Source organism: Pinus tabuliformis, chromosome 8, assembly GCF_031772625.1.
Source record: "Pinus tabuliformis cultivar Carrire ecotype Pingquan chromosome 8, CPIR1, whole genome shotgun sequence".
In the NCBI taxonomy this organism is placed as follows: Eukaryota; Viridiplantae; Streptophyta; class Pinopsida; order Pinales; family Pinaceae; genus Pinus; species Pinus tabuliformis.
Window position 1 is genome coordinate 2,052,955,403 of NC_142294.1, and position 25,860 is coordinate 2,052,981,262.

Sequence of the window (25,860 nt, forward strand, 5' to 3'; positions counted from 1 at the left end):
TTTAATAATGAAAATTTTAAATTTAAATATAGTGAATACTTTTTCTACTTATACGTCAGAAACAATTCCAATTCAAATCAATTCTCCATCTTCTTATTTCTAATATTTAAAAAAAAAAAACCTACCAATCTTTCTTTGCTTCTAAAATCTACAAATGATACCTACCAATATTCTGTGGTTCCCCCCATAAATCTTTTAAGATTTATAGATGATACTCCCGATCTTTGATGACTCTACGTTAAAATCTTCTAATATTTAGAAACCATACTTACCAATCTTTGATGGCTACACCTATATATGGCGTGGGTTATGCCACTATGACTGACTTAAAAGTCCGAGTGATTAGAGAGACCATTTTTAAATTAACAGGATATTAAGGATCAAAGAGATTAAGAGATTAGAACTAAATGCAACGTTCATGATCTCCCCAGCTCTATATTAATGCCTCCAGGATTCATCTCTAAGGTACTACCTCTGCCCGTATAATCGTAAGGCACATTCATTGCAGTCTGTGACTCTGTATTGATACTGTTTGCAACATTCATGGGTCTGCTCGATTCATTGAAGGATGTATTTTCGCAGCATCAAGTCATCGATAAGAGTCTCTTCGCTACATACTCCAGGATGACTTTGATAGACAAGTTCCTCTTTCTCGTAAGTGTACATTCCATATCTGATGATTATGAACTGTCTAAGAATTTTAATTGTGATATTCACCTCTCATCACAATCTTCATAAGAGATTAACCAAATCTTTCTTTCACAATTGCACTTTCTTTCGCATACAAGAGAATAAGGGTAAATTCTAACAAATAATTGATTCCAACAAAACATGCTAAGTCGATCGTGATTTCCAATTGTTGTCACCATTCGCTGCAGTGAATTTCTTTTCATGAAGTGCAAACTTCGTTATTGCCTTGGCTTGGTCGAATTGCTGGTAACTAGTTTTATTTTATATAACCATTCTTCTCAATCATCTTATCTTGATTTGCTGCGTTTGTGTTTAATGTTAGCTCATCTTCCTCAGCTTGATCTACCAAGTTTGTCTGAGGGCATTGCCACAAGAGATCTCAAATATAGGTTCACTATTACTTTATTCCTCTTTTCGGACGGTGACAACTTTCTAATCTTTGGGATCCTATTCTTATTGCAAAGAAGGTAGGTTTTTATTTTGCAGGGAAAAGGATCATTAACTTCCTAAAGGTATTATTAATTTCCTTGAAAAACCATTTTGTATGCAGCTTTGGATGAATGTAAAACCACGGGTTGTTTCCTGCTAATGCATTGATGTTTTACTTTTGCATCAACTTATTATATAGGTTTACATTGAAACTTAGTAGATTCATTAATCTCAGAAACATTTAGAGGATAGGTGGCAAGATGCCATATTTCTGAATAAGCTCTAGATTGAAAAATAACATATTTATAGATCAATTTATGTGCTCAAGAATATATTTTTTATTCAATTTGTTTTAAAGAATACCCTTTGTATATTTATATTTTCGTACATATTCAAGCATATATTATGATGCTGCAATATATTGATTATGTACTTCTTTTTCTTAAATAAAAGTTATTGGAAAAATTTGCAATGACTAGAAGTTTGACCAAGCCCCAAACATTGTAACCCACAATAGTACCAAGAAAGCGAATCAGTCATTTCAAAAGGAGTCGTCTACGGTTTCAGGCATAAATCCAAAATGATATCCCTGGAGTCTAGGATTTTGTATATAACTCCAAGTTATCCCATATGTTTAAAATCAAACGTAATATTTGCAAAATTAAAATTAACTGCCGAAATCCCTTTATTACCTCTTTAAAAAGAGGATAATAATAGGCTCTTCTGTCGTTTCATTCTTAAGCGTTCCAAATCAATATTTGTAGATCCACTAACCAAAACCATAAGCCAAACCACAAGCCATTGAAGTACACCAGACAATTCTAGCTGTACAAGACGGCCTGATCTACTGCATTTCAAATAACACAAATAGATAAAGAAAATAATAGATTTGCCATGAAACAATTGAAGGAAACAAGTGATTTATGAACCATGAAACGATTCAAGGAAATAATAGATTTGCCACGATTCTTCATTGTATCGCTGAAGGTCACCCCAAACACATTTCCCTGAGACGAAGGAGGATAAAGATCCGATTCCCTTTAATCGTATCCTGAGAGCGGCCGTAATTGGAGTAACGTTGATACTAGGCGTAACCATTTCGCTGCTCAAAATACCTTGCAGAACAAATAGACGGGGCGGAAGGAAACTTGAGGAGGCCGCCTCTGCCTTGAGATAAACAAACTTGAGGACACAGAGCCGACGAAGCTAAGGAAGGAATACATGAGAAAAGGGCTGACGGAGTTCGGATAACAGGCCATGAGGAGCCGAACCACCAAGAGAAGACGGAGGAGATGCCTCCTCGAACCACTAGGTCGAAACCCTAGCTGCTGTCGTGCCCAGGTCCAGACCCAAATTTGCATAACCCACTCTAAAACTACTTTGGAAGATTATTTTACAAAAAACCAAAATAAAATGTCTATTATCTTATAAAACATCTATTAGGCTTTTTTCTTTCTTCCAATCCTCAATCTTTAAATAATGAAGACCATTATTACCGCTACCATATACATTAATGTAATGAATATAATGAATACTGCTGCTATATATTAATATACAATGTGGGTTGACTCATCTGGTTATGGTATGTGAAGCACAGGTTTTCACTCTATTAGTCATGTTCTAATTTGAGATGCTTTTGACTCTAAAATCTTATCTTTAAACTGTATTTCAAATGTCAAAAAAAATAGATGGTTAAATTAAATATAATTTTATGAAATGATAGTCAATATAATATATTTTTCCTATTGTAACAAATCATATGAATTTAATTTTATGAGTTAAATTCCATATAACTTTATTTTTGTATTTTCATATAGGAAGCTTTTTAAGTTATAACTATTGTGAAATAAAATTTCAAACCATTCTAATTCATTTATTAATTATTATTAAGTGGGTGAGTTGAATTTAACTTTTATATAATATTTTTTCATATTAGTAGTTGTACACATAAATAAAAAATTAATATTTATTTATAAAATAATTTTTTTTCTCTTTTAATTAAATTGATTAATAAAAAAAATTGTCATATGAAATAAGTTATGGTTTTTTAGACATGTGGTATCAATAAGTCATGGTATTGGCCCATAATATTGTAGCAAAGTTTATTTACAAATTAAAAATCTTCAGATAAAATAAGTAAATCTCCATCGTTTATATATATATATATATATATATATAGATATATATTTGCATTTTGTATTCATATTCAAAATAAAGATTACATCTCTATTACATAAATTGATTACATCACATGATTCTTACTACACTTTTGGATTCAAAGACCAAGGGGAACCATGGGTTTTTCTTTTTCCCCTTTCTTTTATGGACATTGGTCCATCCTAGAGAGTTATCTATCACAACTATTTTCTTGAAAAGCTAGCATGGCCACCTGACTAGCCAAGAATGGCATGTCTTTCTCACAATCAAATTAGTCTAACGCATGATTCTGCTTTTGCCCGCAAATTGCACAGGCTGTTGAAATTGAAAATCTCTCCTCCTTTGGTAAAATATTTTCTCCTAAAAGGGTTGTGATGATACTACTGGGGCTACCCTGGATCTTGAGATGTTATATTGTTCATTGTTGTATTTTGTTGTTGGGAGCTATTCTATGTTTCATCTACATAATTCATGGCATCTATTGTTATCTTTGGATCTTGTCAACCATGCTTTTTTCTCTTCACCTCTTGTGATCCGACAATCCCTTTAGGAAAGGGATATGCATGTTGAAGTTGTCCAAGTTGTTGGTAGGTTCTACACTTGAATGCAGTGTTTTCATAGTCTAGAGGTTGGGAATACTCCTTGTCTCCCCACTTGAGGATATTTTTGTATAGGAAACCTTCGTTGAGGTTCACTTCCACCCATATGAAAACAATGCTTAGAAAACCATTTGACAATCAATTACCATCAGCCTTGATAAATGGCCTATGGAGTGTTTAATATCCTCTAAAATATCTAACAAGATCCATTGAAGGGGCAAGTTTAGGAGCCTAACCCCATAGGGTATAGGAAAGGACTTCATAGTAAGTGGATTAAACTCTCGAAACCATGGTTTAATTGAGAGACCCGCTCTGCCCCAAAATTAGGGACCCTGGTCTAAAACCCTCTTTCGATATTTGGGATCTTTAAGGAAAAATACAAATAAACCCTTAGAATAAAAAAACAAACCAATATTTTGGGACCATTTTTATGAACCCAAACCCACAGAGTCGAAGATGAGGGCCAAAAGTCATTGAAACAAGATATGATCATTCAAGTTTTAAAATTCTGTCATTTTCTTGCTGAGGAGCTCATTTAGTTCTAGTGTGGGAGTGTTTGATGAATGCTCTACCATAAAGGCATTACCCAAGAGATCTTTGTGTGACTTAGGATTGAAATATGGCTTCAGGGCCTGCTTCAAAGACATGGGCATTGAAGGAGAGGATGCCCCACCAACCCCTGGGACATCCTTTTAGACTTGCAACCAACAAGTTAGAGGAGTGATTCTTTATGCCATAACGTCCAAGACTTTTAACCATCACCAATTTTCTCCCCTTGTGTAAGAATCCCATTTCACTCATGGGGTCCCTGTCATCTTTTGTATGTTGTCTCCAATCCATTCTACAACATCCAATTTACTGACCATAATGCAAAGGGATTTCTAGTTAAGGACTTGACAAAGATTAGGAATTTTTGAGGATTTAATTCCCCACTACCATTCTTAGCTAGATCCCATCTGAGAGCTAGGCATCATGGAGCAGGTGTGTCGATCCCTAGAAATCCCAAATGCTGGGGAATTAAGTCAAATATTTTGCATGATTTAACATATCGATGATGAGATTCTCTTTGAGATATTTTATCGAACAATTTCCTGACATCCTCGTAATAATGAGAATACCAAATTTTCTACTCTTATTTAGGGAACACTTCAAACAAACACTCTGACGAGCACCGCTAGTATTTGAATCATTCACATCACACTACAAGAAATCCTCATTCACCCTGGCCAAGTAGGGATTTGTTTCAAGCAACTTCTTCCCTTCAAACTCGGTCAAAATTTCCTCAATTGAAAAGCTTGCATCACATCCTCCAAATGTATGAATTACATTCAGGTAAGTTGGTTGTAGCTTGGTGGTCAAAGTCATCTCTACCATATCCTTCATGCTGCCCATATCTTTGTTGTAATAAGTTTGCATTTTTTGTTGTTATATTGTCCCTTCGATTGGATTGGTTAAGGTCTGTTGTTATAGATAGAAGTTGCAAGAACATTTTTTATAAAATAATAATTTAATTAGTTTTATGATTTTTTTTATTTTTATTTTAACTCTTCCATTGAACTACCCACTCGCAAACAGAAAAATCTAGCAAGCAAACTCAAGAAGCCAAAACCATTGGCTTTCATTCATCTAGTTATCTTGGAAAATTAATGCCAACCACCATGTTAAACCTAACAGCAACCATACTTGTGGTACACAAGTAAATCAAGCAAGGTTACATATTTTGCTTGGTAAGGACATAGATTAATGAAGTTATGGGCTAGAATACAAACTTCCCATTAGACAAACACATTAGATAATTAAAAAAAACATGAAAATTTGGTGAAACGTATGGTCCAGACATTTATTCTGTAACTGACATATCAAAAACTTGTATGTTTGAATATACATGTATGTAGAAATCTTTTGCTATGTAGCGGATCTATTTTTGAGAGTTAAAATAGAGAAATCGTGGAGCAATTTGTGGTGGGTGCTTAAAAAAATTTAGTTAGAGGGTTTTACAATGTGTTACTCTACAACTCCTCGTGAAGTGAAAAAATCTCATTAAGAACTCGTATTTTACTTGGTGAAAAAGCTATAGCCTCTATATTTTATAGAATGTATTTTCTTGTGTTTTGAAATTATAATCTAAAGTATAATAATCTCATTAAGAACTCGTATTTTACTTGGTGAGAGAGCTATAGCCTCTATATTTTATAGAATGTATTTTCTTGTGTTTTGAAATTATAATCTAAAGTATAATCTCTTGCGATATCTTCCTCAAAACTTCACGTCTTGTTTTTATGAAACCATTATGTTTTTACTTTGTTGTGCGTAAATTTGCTTAAGTTTTTTAGCTATGTTTTTTTTTTGGAAGTCAACTATGTGATTTAATCTTCGCAACTACTATAGCCTTGAGGAAGACTCCTCTGGCTAAACTTTCGCACACTATGAGAGTGGGTGTAAAATTTTATTAGTGTAAGTGCCAGTGTTTTTATTGGGTGTCAAAGGCAATATTTTTGGAGCATATTTTACTAGCAGGGAGAATTTTTTTTAAAACATTAAAAATTGGAAGCATACCTCACTTTAATGGGAAAAATTATGATTATTGGGCTATTACAATGAAGGCTCTATTTTCTTCTCAAGATATTTTGGATTTGGTGGAGAATGGGTTTCAAGAACCAGAATATGCAACAAAATACAATGCGTTGAGATAAGAAGAAAAAGTTTTATTGAGGGAAAACATGAAGAAGGATTCAAAATCCCTCCTCTACATTTTCCAGCAGCTCATGAAAGTATTTTCCGAGGGATTGCAACAGCAAAAAAGTCTAAGAAAACATGGAATACCCTCTAGACAACCTACCAAGGCATGGAAAAAGTGAAGACATCAAAGCTACAAATTCTAAGAAGATATTTTGACACAATTTGTATGAAAGAGCATGAGAATATAGACTCAATGTTTACACAAGTAATTGGACTGGTTACTCAAATGAGGTCTCATGGTGAAACACTTGAGGAAAGGAGAATAGTTGAGAAAATTTTGAGAAGTATTCTAGTTAAATTTGATGCCATTGTTGTCGCCATAGAAGAGACAAAGGATCTCTCACAATTTTCAGTGGATGAGCTTCATGTGTCACTGATTTCTCATAAGTATATACTAAATAGAGCAATAAAATCCTCATTAGAGCATGCCTTCAAGACACAAGGTTCATTTGGTCAAGGTAGAGGCAGAGGAAGATCAACTCCTAGACGAAGAGGAAGAAGCCCACACAAAGGTGGAAAAAAATCCCTTCAAGCTCAAGTGTAAGGGGCATCAATCAAAACAAAATTCAAGGCCCAAGAAAAAATGAAGCACAAGGTCAGAGGTATGATAAATCTAAAGTTCAATGTCATTATTTTAAGAAGTATGGTCATTGTGCAAATGAATGTAGAAGTAAGCAACATGACCTAAGTAAAAAACCAAGTGCAAATTTTACAAAGGAAAATCAGAATCAAGATAGCATGTTTTTTAGCTTGTAATGTAGCATAAGAAAAACAAAAGGATATATGGTTTCTAGATTCAGGGTGCGACAATCACATGACATCGAACATAGAAATGTTTTCCAAGATGAAATTCTAAAATCTGAAGTGATCTTAAGGACAGATAACAAAGTCTTTGTCATGGGAAAAGGAAGAGTCAACATTCTAACAAATAAGGGGGAGAAGTAGTACATTTCAGATTTTTATTTTTTCCCTGGTTTGAAGCATAACCTCATAAACATTGGAAAACTCATGCAAAAGGGCTACAATGTCTTTTCCAAGAATGGAGAGTGCACAATTTTGGATAAGTCTCCAAGAAAATAGTTGGTTAAAAAATTTCAGATGAAAAGCAATAGACTGTTTCCACTAAAGATAAAACCATACTTGAAGGAAGAAGGTGCACAAGCACAATTGTCATTGAATTTGCAAGAGGATGGAAGAAAAGTTGATGTTGTCACACAAGTAAACTTTCAAGTAGAGTTCAAAGATGAAAACTGGTTATGGAGTTTTGAGATTTGGTCACCTTAATTTTGGAGGTTTTAATTTGTTGCATAGGAAAAGCATGGAGAAAGGATTGCTACTCATAGAAAAGTCAGACAAACTATGTAGAGGATGCATCTTGGACAAACAACATAGAGAGACATTTCCAGCAAGAAAGTCAATAAGGGCAAAGGCACTGTTGGATATTGTCCATTCAAACTTATGTGGACCAATGCAAGCACCATTAATTTGGGAGAGCTATTATTTCTTGAATTTCATAGAAGACTACACAAGGAAGACATGGTTCTACTTCCTAAAACAAAAAAAGTGAATTGTTTGAGTGCTTCTACCAATACAATTCTCTTGTTGAGAAGCAAAGTGGACACTACGTCTAAGTTCAAAGGACTAACAAAGGTGGCAAATACATCTCAAATGAATTCCTACGCTTTTACAATGAGGTATACACCTCAACAAAATGCTGTCGTGGAAAGGAAGAATAGGAATATTATGGAAATGGCAAGGATTATGTTGAAATCAAAGCATTTTCCAAATGATTATTGGGTTGAATTTTTCGCTTGTGTGGCATATATCATTAATAGGCATCCAACCAAAAGTGTCAAGAATATGGTTCGTGAAGAGGCATGAAGTGGAAGAAAGCATAGTGTCACTCACATAAGAGTGTTTGGATGTGTGGTTTATGCACATGTCCCGGATGAATTAAGCAAGAAGTTAGATAGTGATGGGGGAAATGCATATTTGTTGGATATAGTGATGAATCCAAGGCATACAAGCTCTACAATCCATTAACTAAGAAGGTTATAATCAACAAAGATGTGAATATCATAGAAGAGGAAGCATGGGATGGATTTTCAGAGAAGAAAATCAATATGAAAATATATATACCACATGAAGACAAAGAGGAATTGACCACAACAAGTAATTCCTCAATGGTGACTCCTTTTACTCCTATTCAAGTGAAACAAAGTAGTCGACAAGTAACACCGTCAACGAATAATAGGATAGTGTCACGAAGTCAAGCAAATACTACTCCAAGCACACTACAAAAACCCACAACATCATCTACCTCAAGCACAACATCAAGTAACATGTCAAGCCCATCTTCTGCAAGCATAAGAAAACAAAAATTTTGAAATTTAAGTGAAATTTATGAGAAAAATGAAGTTGATAGTAGTGATGGTCTGAATACCTTATTTGTGTTGTTTTGTCTTGTAGACGATCCAATCCATTTTGAGGACTCAGTCAAAGATAAAAAAATGGATCGTAGCAATGGATGGGGAAATAGAAACAATGGAAAAGAATGATACATGGGAGTTAGTGGACCTTTTGCAAGGAAAATAAGTCATTAGAATGAAGTGGGTCTATAACACCAAGAGAAACGTTGAAGGAAAGATTGAAAGGCATAAAGAAAGGCTAGTTGTCAAAGGATACAAGTAACAACATGGAAGAGATTATGCAGAGATATTTGGTTCAATTTCAAAGATGGAGACAACACATACATTGTTGTCAATTGTTGCGCAACATAAATGGAAAGTGTATCAAATGGATGTAAAATCAACATTCTTGAATGGAGTGTTGAGGAAGTATATGTTGTACAATCACCTGGTTATGAGGTAGAAGGCCAAGAAGACAAGTTGTATAGGTTCAGGGAAGCTCTTTATGGGTTGGAGTAAACATCATGTGCATGGTATAGCAGGATATATGCTTATTTGATGGAATATGGCTTTGACAAATGTGATGGTGACCCTGCTCTCTACATGAAAGTGGCGGTAAGCTTCTTATTGTTGTTTTAGATGTAGATGATTTGATTTTTATAGGGAGTGATTGTTTTCTCATCGTTGATTTCAAAGAAGTCATGAAAAGTGAGTTTGAAATGACTGACTTGGGGTTGTTAAAGTATTTTTTGGGCATAGAAGTGAAGCAAACAAAAGATGGGATTTTTATTTCTCAAGCAAAGTATGTAGTAGAGATTTTGGAGAGGTCCAATATGTAGAATAATAAGCCCGCACCAACACCAACTATCATGGGGTTGAAGTTGAGCAAAGAAGATTGCAGCAACAATGTCAATTCGGCATTATACAAAAGTATGGTGGGAATTTTGATGTATTTGACAACAACTAGAATGGATATAATGTATGTAAGCCTGGTGTTAAGGTTCATGGAGACACCCAAGGAGATGCATTGGCAAGCAACGAAAATGATTTTAAGATATGCCAATGGAACAAAGGAGTGTGGTATTTTCTATACCACAACAAATGATTTTAGGCTGCCTGGTGACACTAACAGAACTGAGAAGGAATTTTTGATGATAGAAAGAGCACATCAGGATATGTTTTTCATTTAGGTTTGAGAGCCATTTCATGGGCCTCCAAGAAGTAGTCGATGGTGTCATTATCAACAACAGAAGTTGAATATGTCGTTACAACAATAGTCAAACAGTTTGGATGAGAAGAATGTTGAGGGATTTATGCCATGAACAAGAGGGAACAACAACTATTTTCTGTGACAACAATTCCACAATTGCAGTATCAAAGAATTCTTTTTTTCACAAGAGGAGCAAACACATTGACATTAAATATCATTTTATTATATAATTGATTAACAATGGTAAAATTATGTTGCAGCATTGCAAGTCACAGGAACAATTTGCAAACATCTTCACAAAGCCATTGGCACATGAAAATTTTGTCTATCTAAGAGATTGTTAGGGAATTGTCAATGGTGGCAGTTGTGATTAAGGGGGAGTTTTCAATGGTGGCAGTATTGATTAAGGGTGAGTGTTGGGAAATTAAATCCCAACAACTAGAAAACAACCATACTTGTGGTACACAAGTAAATCAATGGTGACCGTTGTGATTAAGGGGGAGTGTTCAATAGTGGCATTATGGATTAAGGGGGAGTGTTGGAAAATTAAATCCCAACCACCTGAAAACAACCATACTAGTGATGCACAAGTAAATCAAGCAAATAGACTTTTACTGCAGGTTCCAGATTTTGTTTGCAGAGTAAAAGACAGATTAAATGAAAGTCTGGCTGGAGTACAAAGTTCCCATTACACAAACACATGAGATAATTAAAACAAATGAACATTGGTCAACCCTACCGTCGAGACATTTATTATGCAACTGACATTACTTCCCAACATAGAAAATCATTTTTGTGTTATAATATAATGTATTAAAAACTTGTATGTTTGAATATACTTGTATATAGAAGTCTTTTTGCTATGTAGCTGAGGTATTTCTGACAGGTAGTGGAGGTATTTCTGGGATGTAAAAGAGACAAAATCCTGGAGCAATTTGTGGTGGGCCATTAAACATTTTAATTACAAGGTTTTACAATGAATTATTTCGCAATTCTTAGTGAAGTGTAAATCTGGGTAAGAACTAGTCTTTTACTTGGTGAACAAGCTGCAGCCTCTATATTTTATCCTAATGGATTTTCTTATATTTTGAAATTATATTGTAAAATATAGTAGGTTGCGATATCTTTTTGGAAAATTAGAGTGCAACCACTCTATTTTTACTCCGTTTTGTTGTGCTTAAATTTGGTTAAGTTTTTTAGCTTTGTTTTGTTGCCGTAGTTAACTGTATGATTTAATCTCCGCAACTGTATTCTTGAGGAAGACTCCTCTGCCTAGACTTTCAGCTTACACCTACCTACTACTCCCACATATGTTGGCAATCAACATCATTCTCTAGGTGGCTTCACAAACCGACGGTGGCAAAGTTAATCATCTCCTGGCATAGCACGGGCAACAAGAGAAGAACTTCGCGGCCAAGGAGGAAGTTCGAAAAAGGCAGCCGCTCTGCAGGTCACAAGGTTAATGAGGGCAGTGAGTGAAGCGGGAGAAGGCAGGCAGCAACGTGTAGCATGGATAAATGCCTATTCATCTTTACCAATAATTTCTTTATATGACTTCTAATGAAATAACTCCCAAAATAATCAGCATTCCATATTTTGCATCATAACTGAAATAAAAATTATATCGTATCAAATATTCTCATGAATTTAACTCCATATGTGAAGCCTTAATACTATACCTGATTGCATTTTTACATCTTAAGTTAAATATCTATCATATTATCAACCCACTTGTATTACTTTTCCTATTATTATGATATTTTTCCAAAATTTTCATTTTAGTTTCTGTAGTCTATATCAACCTGACTATTCTGTGTGCAATTACAATTACAGAACAAAGTATATAATTACCCTACTGATAATGCGCTTTTGCAGATCATACATCTAGTGGATCGATTCTATGCGTGGCATAAATTGCCTGTGTTTCTGGGACTGGTCTACCTGGACATAAGGCGCATGTTGCACCAGCGTTATAATCTTATCAACGTAGGAACTACACCGACGGGTGTAAGATATAATCCAATCGATTACCCATACAGAACAGCCGACGGGTCTTATAATGATCCCTTCAATTCAGAAACAGGGAGTGAAGATACATTTTTTGGACGAAACATGATGCCTTCTCCTCAAAATGATCAGGTGATTACAGATATATCTCTCCAAGTCGTTGATGCATCCTCAAATATCTGGTAGCATCATATTGAATGACTTCTGATTAGGTTACAACTTATATCTACACTTACTGAGTCAAATTGTTGTGTAAATAGCTGCTGAGCCCAGATCTCATCACATATCTGACACCATTATATTGAATGGCTTCTGACTGGTTACAACATACATTTTCACTTTTTGAGTTAAATTGTTCTGTAAACAGCTGCTGAGGCCAGATCCCATTGTAGTTGCTACCAAGCTGCTTGTTCGCAGGAAATTGATAGATACAGGCACTCAATTTAACATGCTTGCTGCCGCCTGGACTCAGTTCATGATTCATGACTGGGTCGATCATGTGGAAGACACCAAACAGGTATAGATTACAATGTCTTCTACCATGGTCCCAATAAATTGGTGTAGACAAATAAGTTAAGGAGATTTTAAAACTTCATCCACTATTTCCTACAACCTTCTGCCAGTTTCCCTCCACTATTATTGTATTTCATTTCAATGGTTCATTACGTTATGTTGATTATGTTGGATTTTTACATACACTTATTGGGTATCCTATCAGGTAGACTAATAGCCACTCTTTAAAAAGGTAATTGTAATGGTCGGGAAGATTACTCATGTTTAGGAGTTTCAGTGTAATGGAAGATTTGTTATTAGAGTTTTGGTCAGGTTAATTCACTGATTTGGGTTTGATGTGGGTGATTTTCACATACATCTCATGGAGTCAACTACAGTCAGTCTGGGATCCATTTTGAGACCAGTCAAAAAGCTAACAATGGTTTGGATATTTACTAATGCGTTAACTGAAAAAGCCAACAAATTAATATATTATGTGTTTTACTTTATCCGGTGTGAGTTTTTCAGGCAGAGCTAAGAGCCCCGTCGAGCGTTGCATCACAATGCCCACTCAAAGAATTCACATTTTTCGAAAGCAAAGAATTTCCTACTGGTTTCTACGATATCCAAAAAGGATACCTTAATAGAAGAACTGCCTGGTGGTAAAGATGCCATCTCTAATCTATGCATTTCATTATCACATTTGAAGATTCAAACTACATGAACATAAAATATCCATTCGGAAATGCCGTGAACAAATCCCAAGTTATGAATTCCATGTATCTGTCTGCTATGCAGGGATGGGAGTGTAGTTTATGGAAACGACATTAACCAGTCCCGAAAAGTAAGGACGTTCAAGGATGGAAAGCTGAAGTTGGGTGAGGATGGCCTTCTTTTGCACCAGAGTGATGGAATTGCTGTCATTGGAGATGCTCGTAATTCATGGGCTGGCCTATCAATTCTCCAAGCCTTGTTCATCAAAGAACATAACGCAGTGTGCGACATGCTGAAGGTAACGATAAGTCTATAATATATAATGAATATTCAAATCAAACGGACTGTAAATTAACATATTTTATGTAAACAATGCAGCACCATTATCGCGATCTGGATGACGAGGAATTGTATCGTTATGCAAGATTGGTTACTTCTGCCGTGATTGCTAAAATCCATACAATTGACTGGACGGTAGAGCTCCTTAAAACGGACACCCTACTTGCTGCAATGCACGCCAACTGGTACATATTTTCTGTACATATTTTCTTTGCGTCATATAATATTTCAGTCACACCGTTTGAACTCCAGCTTAAAAGTTCATAAATCAATGATTTAGGCATAAAATTCATTCATCCTCGGTTCTCTTAAAACTTTAAAATACCATATTACAACCAAATTAAAAAGATTAATGTGGTTTATACCGTTGTTACATGAATATAAAAAAAAAAAATGAAACTATTGAAACAAAAAAAAATTATTGGGGTACGAATAATGTTTTAAAAATACATATATTATTTGATTAACAATCTATAAAAAAAAAGTTATGGGTCAATTTTAATATAAGAAAAAAATGAATTACACATCTTATTGTAAAATAGATTATTTTGCTAAATAAATAAAAAAATATTATATATAAATTTACCATCTAACTACTACAATAGGAATTTATTAGAATTGAAATAAACTCAAATTTTTAAGAAAATGATGATGCTGATAAAAAAAAAATTATACATCTTATTGTAAAATAGACTTTTTGGCTAAATAAAATTTTCTTATATATTAATTTCCCCATTTAATTAGAATATGAATTTATTAAATTGAAATAATCTCAAATCCGTAAGAAATTAATGGGAAAAAAGCCACCTCGCACAAATCTAATTTTTTTAATTTAATAAAATTCAATACAACTTAATGGACTCTTCAACACACTACCATAGTTGATAAACATTCCTACAAATCATTAAAAAAACCTTCCATTCCTTAACAACAACCATAAAAAAAAAAATGTAATAAAAAATGTAATAAGAATAAATATAAAAAGTAATAATGAATTTAGTAATACCATGGGTACCATGCTGATATTGGTACGAAAAATTACTCCACATTCTATCCTCCATAGCCGAAGAATTCTGATTTATAATTGCATTAAAAAATATCAATTAGACCTCGCGAGGAGCTTTACTACAAATACAATTTCGAGCATATAGGCATAAACCTTCATGAGAAATACTTTAAGATGATGATGATGATGATGGTTAACGTCCACTAAGACCAAACTTTGGTCTATCAGACCTGTTAGAGCCTAGATTTGTCTCAGGCTAAAAAGACAAGGTTCTAGGTCCACATCAAACCACGCTCAGCCTCGTAGCTAGCCCTACGAGGACAGGAGAGGGCTCTCTCCGGGTCAATCTCAGCGAAAGATAATCGATGGGGCTTGAGATGACTGATTTAACAACTGATCTTAGGCTAGGTATGAAGTGCAAAGTTTTGATTTGAGTTTTTGGGGGTTTTTGTTGGAAAAAGGGACAGGCAAATTTTGGGTCCGGGGATGAGGACAGATTTTTGCAGAGTTCAGGTAGGGGAAAGATAGGCAGTGGTTTTGATGCTTTGGATTGAATGAATGGGTGGATCAGACCAGTGAGGAGCCAAGGAAGGCAAGAAGGTCTCAAGAGTCCTCCTCAAAAAGATGAAAACATGAAGAATTAAACAAAATATCAAGGCAGAGCATAGCATTCCAATGAATTCTACCTTAATCACTCATTTGTTTAGTTGCAGAAGACAAGAGAAAGGAAAATGATACACATAAGCATCAGTGAACTTACAAATACATAGAGAAACACACCATCAAAACATAGAGCCACATGGATCCCAACAAGTGCTGCAAAACCCTGGTCTTTCCTTTGCCAAAATTGCAGAAATGAAATGTGCAATAGAGTGCCAAGAAATCCCAAGTATCCAACCCTAAAAATGACTGAGAAATTACATGATATAGAAAAGCCTAACTCCTTCCCATGCCTCTAGGGGTCGAGCTCATCATTCTAGGAGCTGTTTCAACCAATTCTAAACAAGGAACTGAAATCTAGGTAATTAAACAACTTGCCCCTATACGCTAGGAAACTGATTCATTCATTTAATTTTCACTTTTTAGTGAATGAATCCTCTAGAACAAGTAAAAATGTGCCAATATTACATCATGGTTATCAAATTACATCATGAAAGATCAAGAGTAACATCAAAAAGCAAAACTGGTCAAAACTGGGTGAATTTCTGAGCTGTACAGTGAAAAATAGGCAAAAATCCTCTATGCGTCGCGCCTGATTCTCTACGCATCGTGCCACTTTGGAGCTGATTTTGAGGCACTTCCTGACGTCCAAATTGAGCCCAAGATAGCTTGTTGGAAATTTCTGCCTGTCTGCTTTCAAACCCAAGTAGAATTTCTGAATTTCGATGTCATTTGCCCTTCCAAAACTTCAATCTCCCAACACTGCTTCCTGTGTGTCAAAATAAGGGCAGTGAGGTCATTTTTTGAGTGTTTTTGACCTCTTGAGGGCTCAAAACCTGCCCAAATTTCTTCGCCATGCACAAGAAACCATAATTTATCATGAAAAATCCAAAAATGCAAAGTTTTTTGGATTTGGAGCCCTCTAGCAAAAGCGAGCGCCACGTGGCGCGACGCATTGGGCAGAAAAGCTTGTTTTTGCTCAAAAATTTCTAGGTATGCACTTGTTGTCAGTATTGCTTGCGGTCGCGCACCTAATGCTCATGTATCCAGCGGACCTGACCACACTTTCTCTGTGTTAAAGGTGTGGACCACTAAGTGCGCCACGCCACTACCCCGGGGTGCCGCGCCTTTTTGCAGATGACTTTTGGAGGCCTTCCCGGTGTCCAAATTGGGCACAGGATAGCTTGTTGGAAAGGTCTTTGAGTGTACTTTCCAACCCAAATATAATTTTCAATTTGGAGTTCATTTGTCCTATCAAAGGTCAAATCTCCCAAGACTGGTCAAAATGTGCAAAATCAGGCTGCCTCAAGGCAGAGTAATGTTGCAGTCAATGTTTGAAGGTCTTCCTCAACTCCAAATTGAGCTCATGATAGCTCATTGGAAAGATATGTGTGTCTACTTATCATTTGACTTATCAAGAAAGTCATTTGGCCAACCAAGCTAGATGAAAACTTGATGTTCCCAAGGTCACTTTAGAAGTGCATCAATTCTTCCAAGGCAACTGTATTTTTGACATTTCTCTAAAACCATGACACCTGTGTAAAACGTGAAGGAGGTTTTTCTTTCTTGACCTATTGTGGACAAAAACCGCTTTCAGATTTCCCAAATTCATCTTTTATTGCTCAGAAACATCATTGGAGTAAAACCTATCCCGATGTGTGGAACAAAGGATTTATCGAAATGAAGCGAAATGAAGGGGATAGGGGCTTCTAAATTCTTGAGAAAATTTTAGAAAGTAGGGAGGGATGTTAGGAAGTAGAGGAAAGTGGAATTTCAAAGATTAAGTGAGGGGAAAGGGTCCAAAAAGGCAAAACATAGGCCTAGCCTGGAAAATTGCCAAGTTGTAGCAAGAAACTAGGGTTTGTGCGAAAATGAGGAATTTGGGGGATTTTAGTGATGGGAAGTGTTTAATAAGGTACATTAAGGATAGTGGAAGGTGTATGAACATCAGGATACAAGTTTTGCTAATGATTTGATCATCCAAGAGAAATTAGCTTCAAAACCCTAGGAGAGGGAAATGAACTTTACCTAGGCACAACTGAAGCATGAACAAGGTGCAAAATGACCCTTTGGAACTTGACATGATGATGACAACCCTCTGAATGATGGTACACCTAGCTGAATGGTGACATGGACCAACATTTGGACAACTTTGACAAAAGTAAGAACAAACCCTAGACCTAATACCTAGTGACAAAATTTTACTTGAAGACTCACTGAAATGACAAAATTTGACCTTGACACCTTAAAATCACTTTTTAAGAGCATGTTTGATCACTGAAGGAAGACTGCAAAGACTGACAGTAACAAGACCTAAAGAAACGAATTATTTAGTTTGATTTAAGATTTTATTCCTATGCTCAAAAATCTTAGAGAGAAGCCTCCCGAGCTCACTGTAATTTTGACAACGTAAAAGGCTAGGAAGGTGAGTATTGCAACAAATATTTTGAAACTGAGATCTAATGTGGTTGTATGTGGAGCACTCTAAGAGGAAGTGATTTTCATCCTCAATGTTCATATTCTCATAGAGATGGTAGAACCTTTCCATCCATGGTGTTTTAGGAACTGCCCAACGACCCGTTTCACTATGGAGCTCATGAGAGTTCATTCTAATCTTGGCTATATTAATTTTCTTCTTTGAGCTAGATAAAACAGAGAGATAATTTTGATCTTCTAGGGTGGGGTTGATGACCTCCTTATAATATCTTAATTTTCTTTTAGCTGCTAAATCTTTCTCACACCACATTTTTTCTTTGAACTTAGAAGTAACAATATTTTTAATGTTATTAATGTTTTGCAATGCAACATTCTCATCGATCTCCAAATGGTTTAACCAGGCCCTGGTGTCTTTATACCAACCTCGTTTGAGCTTTAGGTGGTTTTGGCTGGAAGTTAAAGCTAGCTTATAAAGTCTATGGTCTCCTATGTTATTGAGTTTGTGTTTGTACAATAGAAGCCTAGTCATAGCTAGGCTCTCGATAGGGGAAAGACCCACTTCTATAAGGAGAATAGGATAGGGTGTGTTGCTTTTAATTTTGAGGTTATATGTTATAAAATGCTTCTGGATTTGCTCAATCTTTCTCTAGGATTCTCTAAAGATGCTACAACCCCAAACCTCACATCCATATAAGATAACCAAAGTGACTAAAGTTTCAAAGAGGAACTTCTTTCTATCCCACATTATGACGTTTGTCGTTTCACAATTATTTTCAAGACCAAAATAATCTTTCCATTCACCATTAATCCTTTTCTTACTGCTATAGTTCCAGTTGAGCTTGTGATGAGTATCAATTCCTAGGTACTTGTAGGAAGACACTTCCTCCAAGTTACTATTTTCATACATAAAATTAGCGTAAGTGTCCTTCTTTGATTTGATAATCATAACTTTTGTTTTCTCAGTGTTAACAATCATACCCATGGTAGAGCATAAATCCTTAAGAAGTATAAGTTGCTTATCAAGATCAGATGGGCACCTTGCGAGAAGAATAATAATGTCAGCGTAGAGAAGAAGGATGATGATTATCCCAGCTAAGGTCATGCCAGCAGACCCTGCTTCCTGTAAACAACCTTCTAACTTGTCGATGTAAATTCCAAATAGGGTAGGGGAGAGGGGGCACCCTTGTTTAACTCCGATATTACACTTAATATCTTTCGACCACCCCTCATTGCTCTTTAACTTGGCAATTACATAGAGATTGGATTTATCATTGCGACATTCCTCCACAATTATCCTAAGCATAATGAGGTGGTCTGTTGTTGAGTGCTGCTTTCTAAAACACGCTTGGCCTTGAGCCCGCTTACCTTCACTTTCAAGCCATATGCTCAACTTCCTTTCCAAAATAATACCATATAACTAGGATAGGAGAGGACTGATCATAATTGTCCGATAATTAGAGGGGTTATTTGTATCCCCACTTTTAAAAATAGGGATAATGAGGCTTTGAGTCCATGGTTTAGGGAACCCCTGCTTGACTGCTTGATTAAAAAGCTTGTGAATCTGGGGGATGAGGACAGGACCTCAAATTTTTAAGATTTCTGTCTGGTAGCCTTCAATGTCCTTAGCTTTCCCATTAACCAAGCGAATAACCCCAAAATCAATGTCTTCTAATAAGAAAAATTCTTTCGTTGTGAGCAGGGTTTCAAAGTTATCCATGACATTTGGAGATTCATAAAGCCTTTTAAGATAGGAATTCCAATTCTATAAAGCAATTTTATTATTATTTTTAATTTTCCTAGTTAGAATCTGCCTCCAGAATTTCTTAGGAGCTACCTTAGAGAGGTGTAAGAGATTCTCTTTTCTTTTACAAATATATTGCCTTTTTTCCTTTTAGTTACGAATATAAACCTTTGGCAGAGCAATTAACTCATTAGAAAAAAACACTTAATTCATTAAAAAAAATTATAAAATATTGACATTTTAAGATGTTGATATATATAAAAGGTGTTGTGGTGCAGTTTAGTTGTATTCAAAAATTATAATTTGAGAAAAATTGTGAATCAATATATGAAGCTGGAAATTTATTTTTTTTATTAATTTTGGCTAGCAAGTTTGCATATTTACCTTTTTACTCTTACTTATTAAAGTGTTAAAAGACATATAAATAATGATGAGCAGTAACAACTCCAAGTAAGTATCTTTATTTACATCTTATTTTTTATGCAAATAGTTTCTTAAATTATGGTGGGTAGTAACTAATCACATATATGTTATTTAAGTGAGCATGAGTTTTTTTCAATGATTTTAATTTTGAAACTTAACAATTAAAATTCTAAAAATATCTAAAATCATTGTATAAATATTGAAATTGCATCCATAAATTATGGAAGGAGAATATGAAGTAGTTATCCATATGACATTGCTTTGAGCAATGACTATAATAATGATCTGAAATCACTTATGAATGATCTCAGTAAATTAATGTAGGTATTACAGACTCATGTGCTGGTATGTGTGTCTTAGGCAACGGATCGATAAGATTGCAAAATAAACAGACACCAAAAAACAATAAGAGAAACACAGTAAGCAAATGCAAAACATAACAATTTAATAAGGAGTTCACCCAATCCTCCTGGGCTACGTCTCTTGGTCCAGCTTTTAGTGGTGACCTTTTTTATTGTGTCTTTAACCAGAGATTTTACAATGAGGAGCTCAATTTGAGTCTCCTGCAATAGATGATGCTTAGTAGGGTGGTACTTGGATTCCCCAAGCCACTGGAGTACACAGACTCCCCCTCAACTGGTCTTTAATGTGATGAGTCCAATTTGGTACTCAGTTCCCTACAGATATCCTCACAAGGATTGCTTGAACCTCTCAAGCCTTCTCAGTTCTATCTGCTCGATGATGCTTTATCTCTGCAGGTCAGCTCGACTTCTCTGTTCTTTGATTCTTGCTTCACTCTCTATTTTGTCTCCTCTGTCTCCTATGCCTATTCGTGGCTTAAAGCCAATCCGTCCCTTGACTGTTCACTTCCTCTTCCAGCCCTTCGGATTTCCTGCCTCTGTTCGGTTGGAATTCCCTGCATCTGTGTCATCGCCACTGTGTAATGTTTCACAGAGAGGTGGCCACTTGTCCCTTCACAAACTGAGTGCAATCTCTTCTTCGAACGGTTCGTTACTTCGGTTATTCCGTGAAATGATTCATCCGCCAGCTCAGCGGTCAAATCAGACTTCAAACCTTTATATGCCTTAGCTTATTCTTCTGCCAAATCCGGTCTCCCATCAGGTGCAATCTCTGTCGTTTGATCTGGGGCCTCCAGATCCTACAGTCATCGCTTTTATCACACGGGTGACTTGCTCAACCATTAGCCCGTGATGAGAGCAGTTTTCTCTCTCATCTGCCGGACACGCGTCATTCGATGTATGGAATCACTTGGTCCTCTAACAAACCCACTTACCACCCGAAATGCCTCTGATATTCCGCCAGTTTTGGAGCATGGGACCCGCCTATCATTTTAGTTCTTTTCCCACGGTTTCCTGGTTTCCCTTATGATTGTGTGCATAAGGCCTTCCCTTTTTGAGGGGTTTTGCGCTAATCGTGCATCAGAAACAACCTCCGTTTCTGGGTTTGAACCTCCCAACTACCATTTTTGCGCCACGCACAATCCCCATGTTATAGATCTAACCCAGAAATATAAGATAATAGAAATAAACCCAGAAACAATAAGATAGAAATGGATAGAAATGCTTCTTTATTAATCAAACCCTTAAGGTAGGGCAACACCATACATTCACTCCTTAAGGAAGGAGAACACTCCACAAGCCATATGCCTGTTCATACAATAATCCTTCACTTCCCATTCATCCATGTGGAGTCTCTAGCCTCTATATAGGTCTCATACATACAATACCATGGGTCATTACCATGGTTCCCTCATACCATCAACTAATACCATGGGCCCATTACATTATTATTAACTACTTGTGGTCCCTTACATGACATGGGTTAACCCCCTTATTTATTACTATGGCCCATCCCATTATTACATTATTACCTTGGGTACCTCCCTTGGTACCCCATATTATCCCCCCTAGGTATATAACATTCCACCCCCTAAGCATGTTTCGTCCCCGAAACATGGGAAGAACACAAATAATAAGATCTACTCAAAAGAGTAGTCCACTGATACCATGCACGTGCATCTAGCCATCCAAGAGAAAGGTGAACCCTCGATCTCGCTGGTGCCTCGCTCGCTTGAGATGGAAGTTGACCGTGGCAGCTCTTCTGTGTTGATGTGTAGTAGGTGGATCGTCTCTCCTTTCTATCCATCATGTGACTACTTGGTTTCCATGATGGTTGTCTTGCGGGGTGATGTGGGTGATGATATGTTGAAGTTTTAACCCCCGATGGCTTTTGCTTGACTTTACCCTGCTGTGGTGCCTGTTGTGGTGTCTTCTTTTTCAATATGACTTCAACCACTGAGCCCTCCTCTGATGTATCATCACCTGTAACCTTTTCTTCTGCAGCCTCTGTTTGTGTTTGATTGTCGATCATCAAAGGCTCATCATCTGATATGTCAGTCCCTTGAACATCTTCTGCTTCAGCCTCCATGTGCTCTACCTGTTTATGGATGGAAATATCCTGTAATGTAATTTTCTTCTTTTTATACCATAGCTTCAGGAATTTCTTCTGCACATTAATATTGATAGTACCCACAGATTCCATCCAAGGATATCCCAAAACAACATCCATATTATCCATCTTTGAAGCATAAAAATCACCATGCAACACATATTTATCCATAGAAATCTTCAAATCCTTGTACACTTGAACATCCTTATCATCAACCTGTGTATGTTCAATTTGTTTTGCTGGGACTTGCAATTTTTTTGCCAAATTAACATTGATAAAATTATGTTTACAACTAGGATTGATAGAAACAATGATCTTCTCTTTCTGAATCAATCCATGAATCTGCAATAAGGATATACCAGTAGGAATTAACCCTTTATGTGTCTCATTCTCCTTTTTCCTAGCCCGAGACCATTTGTCCAAAAGGACTTTTTCAAATTCTTCATCTGAAATTTTGTTCAACCACTCGTTGCTAAGTAATAAATTCCATTTTTGAGCCTCACCTCTCATATGAAACAGAATTTGAAACTTCCAAAATATCCCATATGTGGACTTGTATCTTTGTATGCATTCTTCTATAGTAGGACCATCATCTTTTCCTGTAAAATATAGAGTCGCCATGAAGAAAAAATTCACTTACTGGGAGAAAATTTGTAATTGTCACAATTTCGTCAATAATGCTCAGAATCTCTATTATAACCTGTTTTTGGAAATGGAACAAGCATTCTGCATCTGCCCATGTGATAGAAATCCTGATTCAGACACTGGAATTTCCGATCTGGGCTGCTACTCTCCCGCCGTCACCCAAAATTTCTAAAAAAAGAGTTGATTTTAAATCAGCGATATCTCCCTCATCCGGACTCCGATTCGACTGATTTTCTTTTTGAAATCAGGTGTTTTTTCTCAAAGATTCCATATCTATAATTAGATTTTGCAGATCTAGTGCCAAGAGGTCTAGATCTGCGCCGCAAATTCGCTGCCCCGAAAAATTGTCTGCAACCCTACTGATTTTTAAATCAGCGATATCTTCTTCATCCGGACTCCGATTCAACCGATTTTTTTTTTGAAATCAGCTATTTTTGCACAAGGAATACATATATGCAATTAGATTCTGCAGATATTGCCCCAAAACGTACAGATCTGATCTGCAATTTCACCACCCAAAAATCCCTGCAAAAATAAAAAAAAAATCTCCACGGTTTGCCCAAGAAAGTGCTCCGATACCACTTGTTATAGATCTAACCCAGAAATATAAGATAATAGAAATAAACCCAGAAACAATAAGATAGAAATGGATAGAAATGCTTCTTTAGTAATCAAACCCTTAAGGTAGGGCAACACCATACATTCACTCCTTAAGGAAGGAGAACACTCCACAAGCCATATGCCTGTTCATACAATAATCCTTCACTTCCCATTCATCCATGTGGAGTCTCTAGCCTCTATATAGGTCTCATACATACAATACCATGGGTCATTACCATGGTTCCCTCATACCATCAACTAATACCATGGGCCCATTGCATTATTATTAACTACTTGTGGTCCCTTACATGACATGGGTTAACCCCCTTATTTATTACTATGGCCCATCCCATTATTACATTATTACCTTGGGTACCTCCCTTGGTACCCCATATTATCCCCCCTAGGTATATAACACTCTATATAGGTCTCATACATACAATACCATGGGTCATTACCATGGTTCCCTCATACCATCAACTAATACCATGGGCCCATTACATTATTATTAATTACTTGTGGTCCCTTACATGACATGGGTTAACCCCCTTATTTATTACTATGGCCCATCCCATTATTACATTATTACCTTGGGTACCTCCCTTGGTACCCCATATTATCCCCCCTAGGTATATAACACCCCATGGGCCAACGGTCATCGCGCTTTGACCGAAGGTCCTCATTGCTCCGTGCTTGCCGCAAATTACAATTATTTAGAGGTTATTTCCTGATAGCTCATTGTTTACAAGATTTTTAAGTTTGTCATAATTTGAAACAGTCATAGAACTCTGATAATTTTCAAGGATCCAACTCGGATCACGGCCTTCCCACTGAGAAAGCTTTTGGACCACCAAAAGTTAGTTTTCAAGCATCGACTAAGTGAGGATACAACTTTCTCACCCGTCCAATCTCTATCCATTTTGTACTGCTCGAATTTGAACCCCTGAGTCCAATTCTGAGGTACTCAACATCTCCCCTGTGTGTCGTTCTCACCTTCCTACCCAAAACTGTGTCTTCCTGCAATTCATTAAGATATTCAGGTAGCAAGTCTTCAATAGAAGGCAATTGACTCTACTCTTTGGGATCCTCAATTAGTGAAGGTTCAAATAATCTCAAGCTATCTGCATTTATGACTGAGTAGATGTGCATGTAAGCTAGTAGGTCAAGGCGAAAAGCATTCTCACCAATCTTCTCAAGTATCTTGAAAGGTCCATACCTGATAGGCTTTAGCTTTTTACCTTCCCCTTGTATCTTGTCCTTATTGATATACAGGCAGACTTGATCACCAACTTGGAAACTATGCTCCATCTGATGGTTGTCATGCCTTGCCTTGTATTTGGCTTGGCTCTTTTCCAGCTATTCCTGTACTGCCTGGTGGATCTCTTGGATTTTTTCAATGAACCTAGTTGCCCTGTCCACATCGTTGTGTCCCTCAACTGTTGTGTCCTTATCGAAGACAAAATCCAAGGGAGACCTTAGTGTGAAACCAAAACAGGTCTCAAAAGGAGATCTTTGTGTAGAAGAATGTTTGGCTCAGTTGTAAGCGTGCTGCACATAACACAAATGTTCATCCCAAAGCTTAGGATGCTTACTGCAATATCCCCTGAGTAACTGGATCACTGTCCTGTTGACTACTTCTGTCTGGCCATCAGTTTGTGGATGGAAAGCTGTGCTTTTCTTCAGTTTGGTGTCCATCATTTCCCACATATTTGACCAAAACTTTCCCACAAATCATGTGTCTCAATCAGATATAATGGAAGTGGGTAATCCAAAATGAGCCCATACATTTTGAAAGAACAGTTTTGCAGTTTGTTCAGTTGTAACCTATTTATTACAAGCTATCAAAACACACATTTTGCTGAACCTATCCACAACAACATACAGATAATCATGACTTTTCCTAGATTTAGGCATTCCTCCAACAAAGTCCATGGAAACACTCCCCCAAGGATTAGAAGGAACTGGTAATGGAGTGTACAAGCCTAATTTTCTATTGCTGGGCTTGCTTTTAGCACACATAGTACACTCTTTTACATATCTAGAAACTGTCTCGTTCATTTTTGGCCAATAACAAAATCTTTGCAGTTATGCAACTG

General features: G+C 36.4%; 1 protein-coding gene across 1 annotated transcript in view; it reads left to right on the forward strand.

Moving 5' to 3' along the window:
- The first annotated feature begins 346 nt into the window (after positions 1 to 346).
- Positions 347 to 25,860, forward strand: part of LOC149244713 (alpha-dioxygenase PIOX-like) — a 40,221-nt gene continuing 14,707 nt past the window's right edge. Inside the window, exons 1-7 of the mRNA XM_089368052.1 lie at positions 347 to 465; positions 568 to 654; positions 12,108 to 12,371; positions 12,607 to 12,756; positions 13,260 to 13,393; positions 13,530 to 13,743; positions 13,824 to 13,969. Coding sequence (XP_089224178.1) covers positions 442 to 465; positions 568 to 654; positions 12,108 to 12,371; positions 12,607 to 12,756; positions 13,260 to 13,393; positions 13,530 to 13,743; positions 13,824 to 13,969 — 1,019 coding nt within the window. The 5' untranslated portion in view covers positions 347 to 441. The remainder of the gene's footprint in view (positions 466 to 567; positions 655 to 12,107; positions 12,372 to 12,606; positions 12,757 to 13,259; positions 13,394 to 13,529; positions 13,744 to 13,823; positions 13,970 to 25,860) is intronic.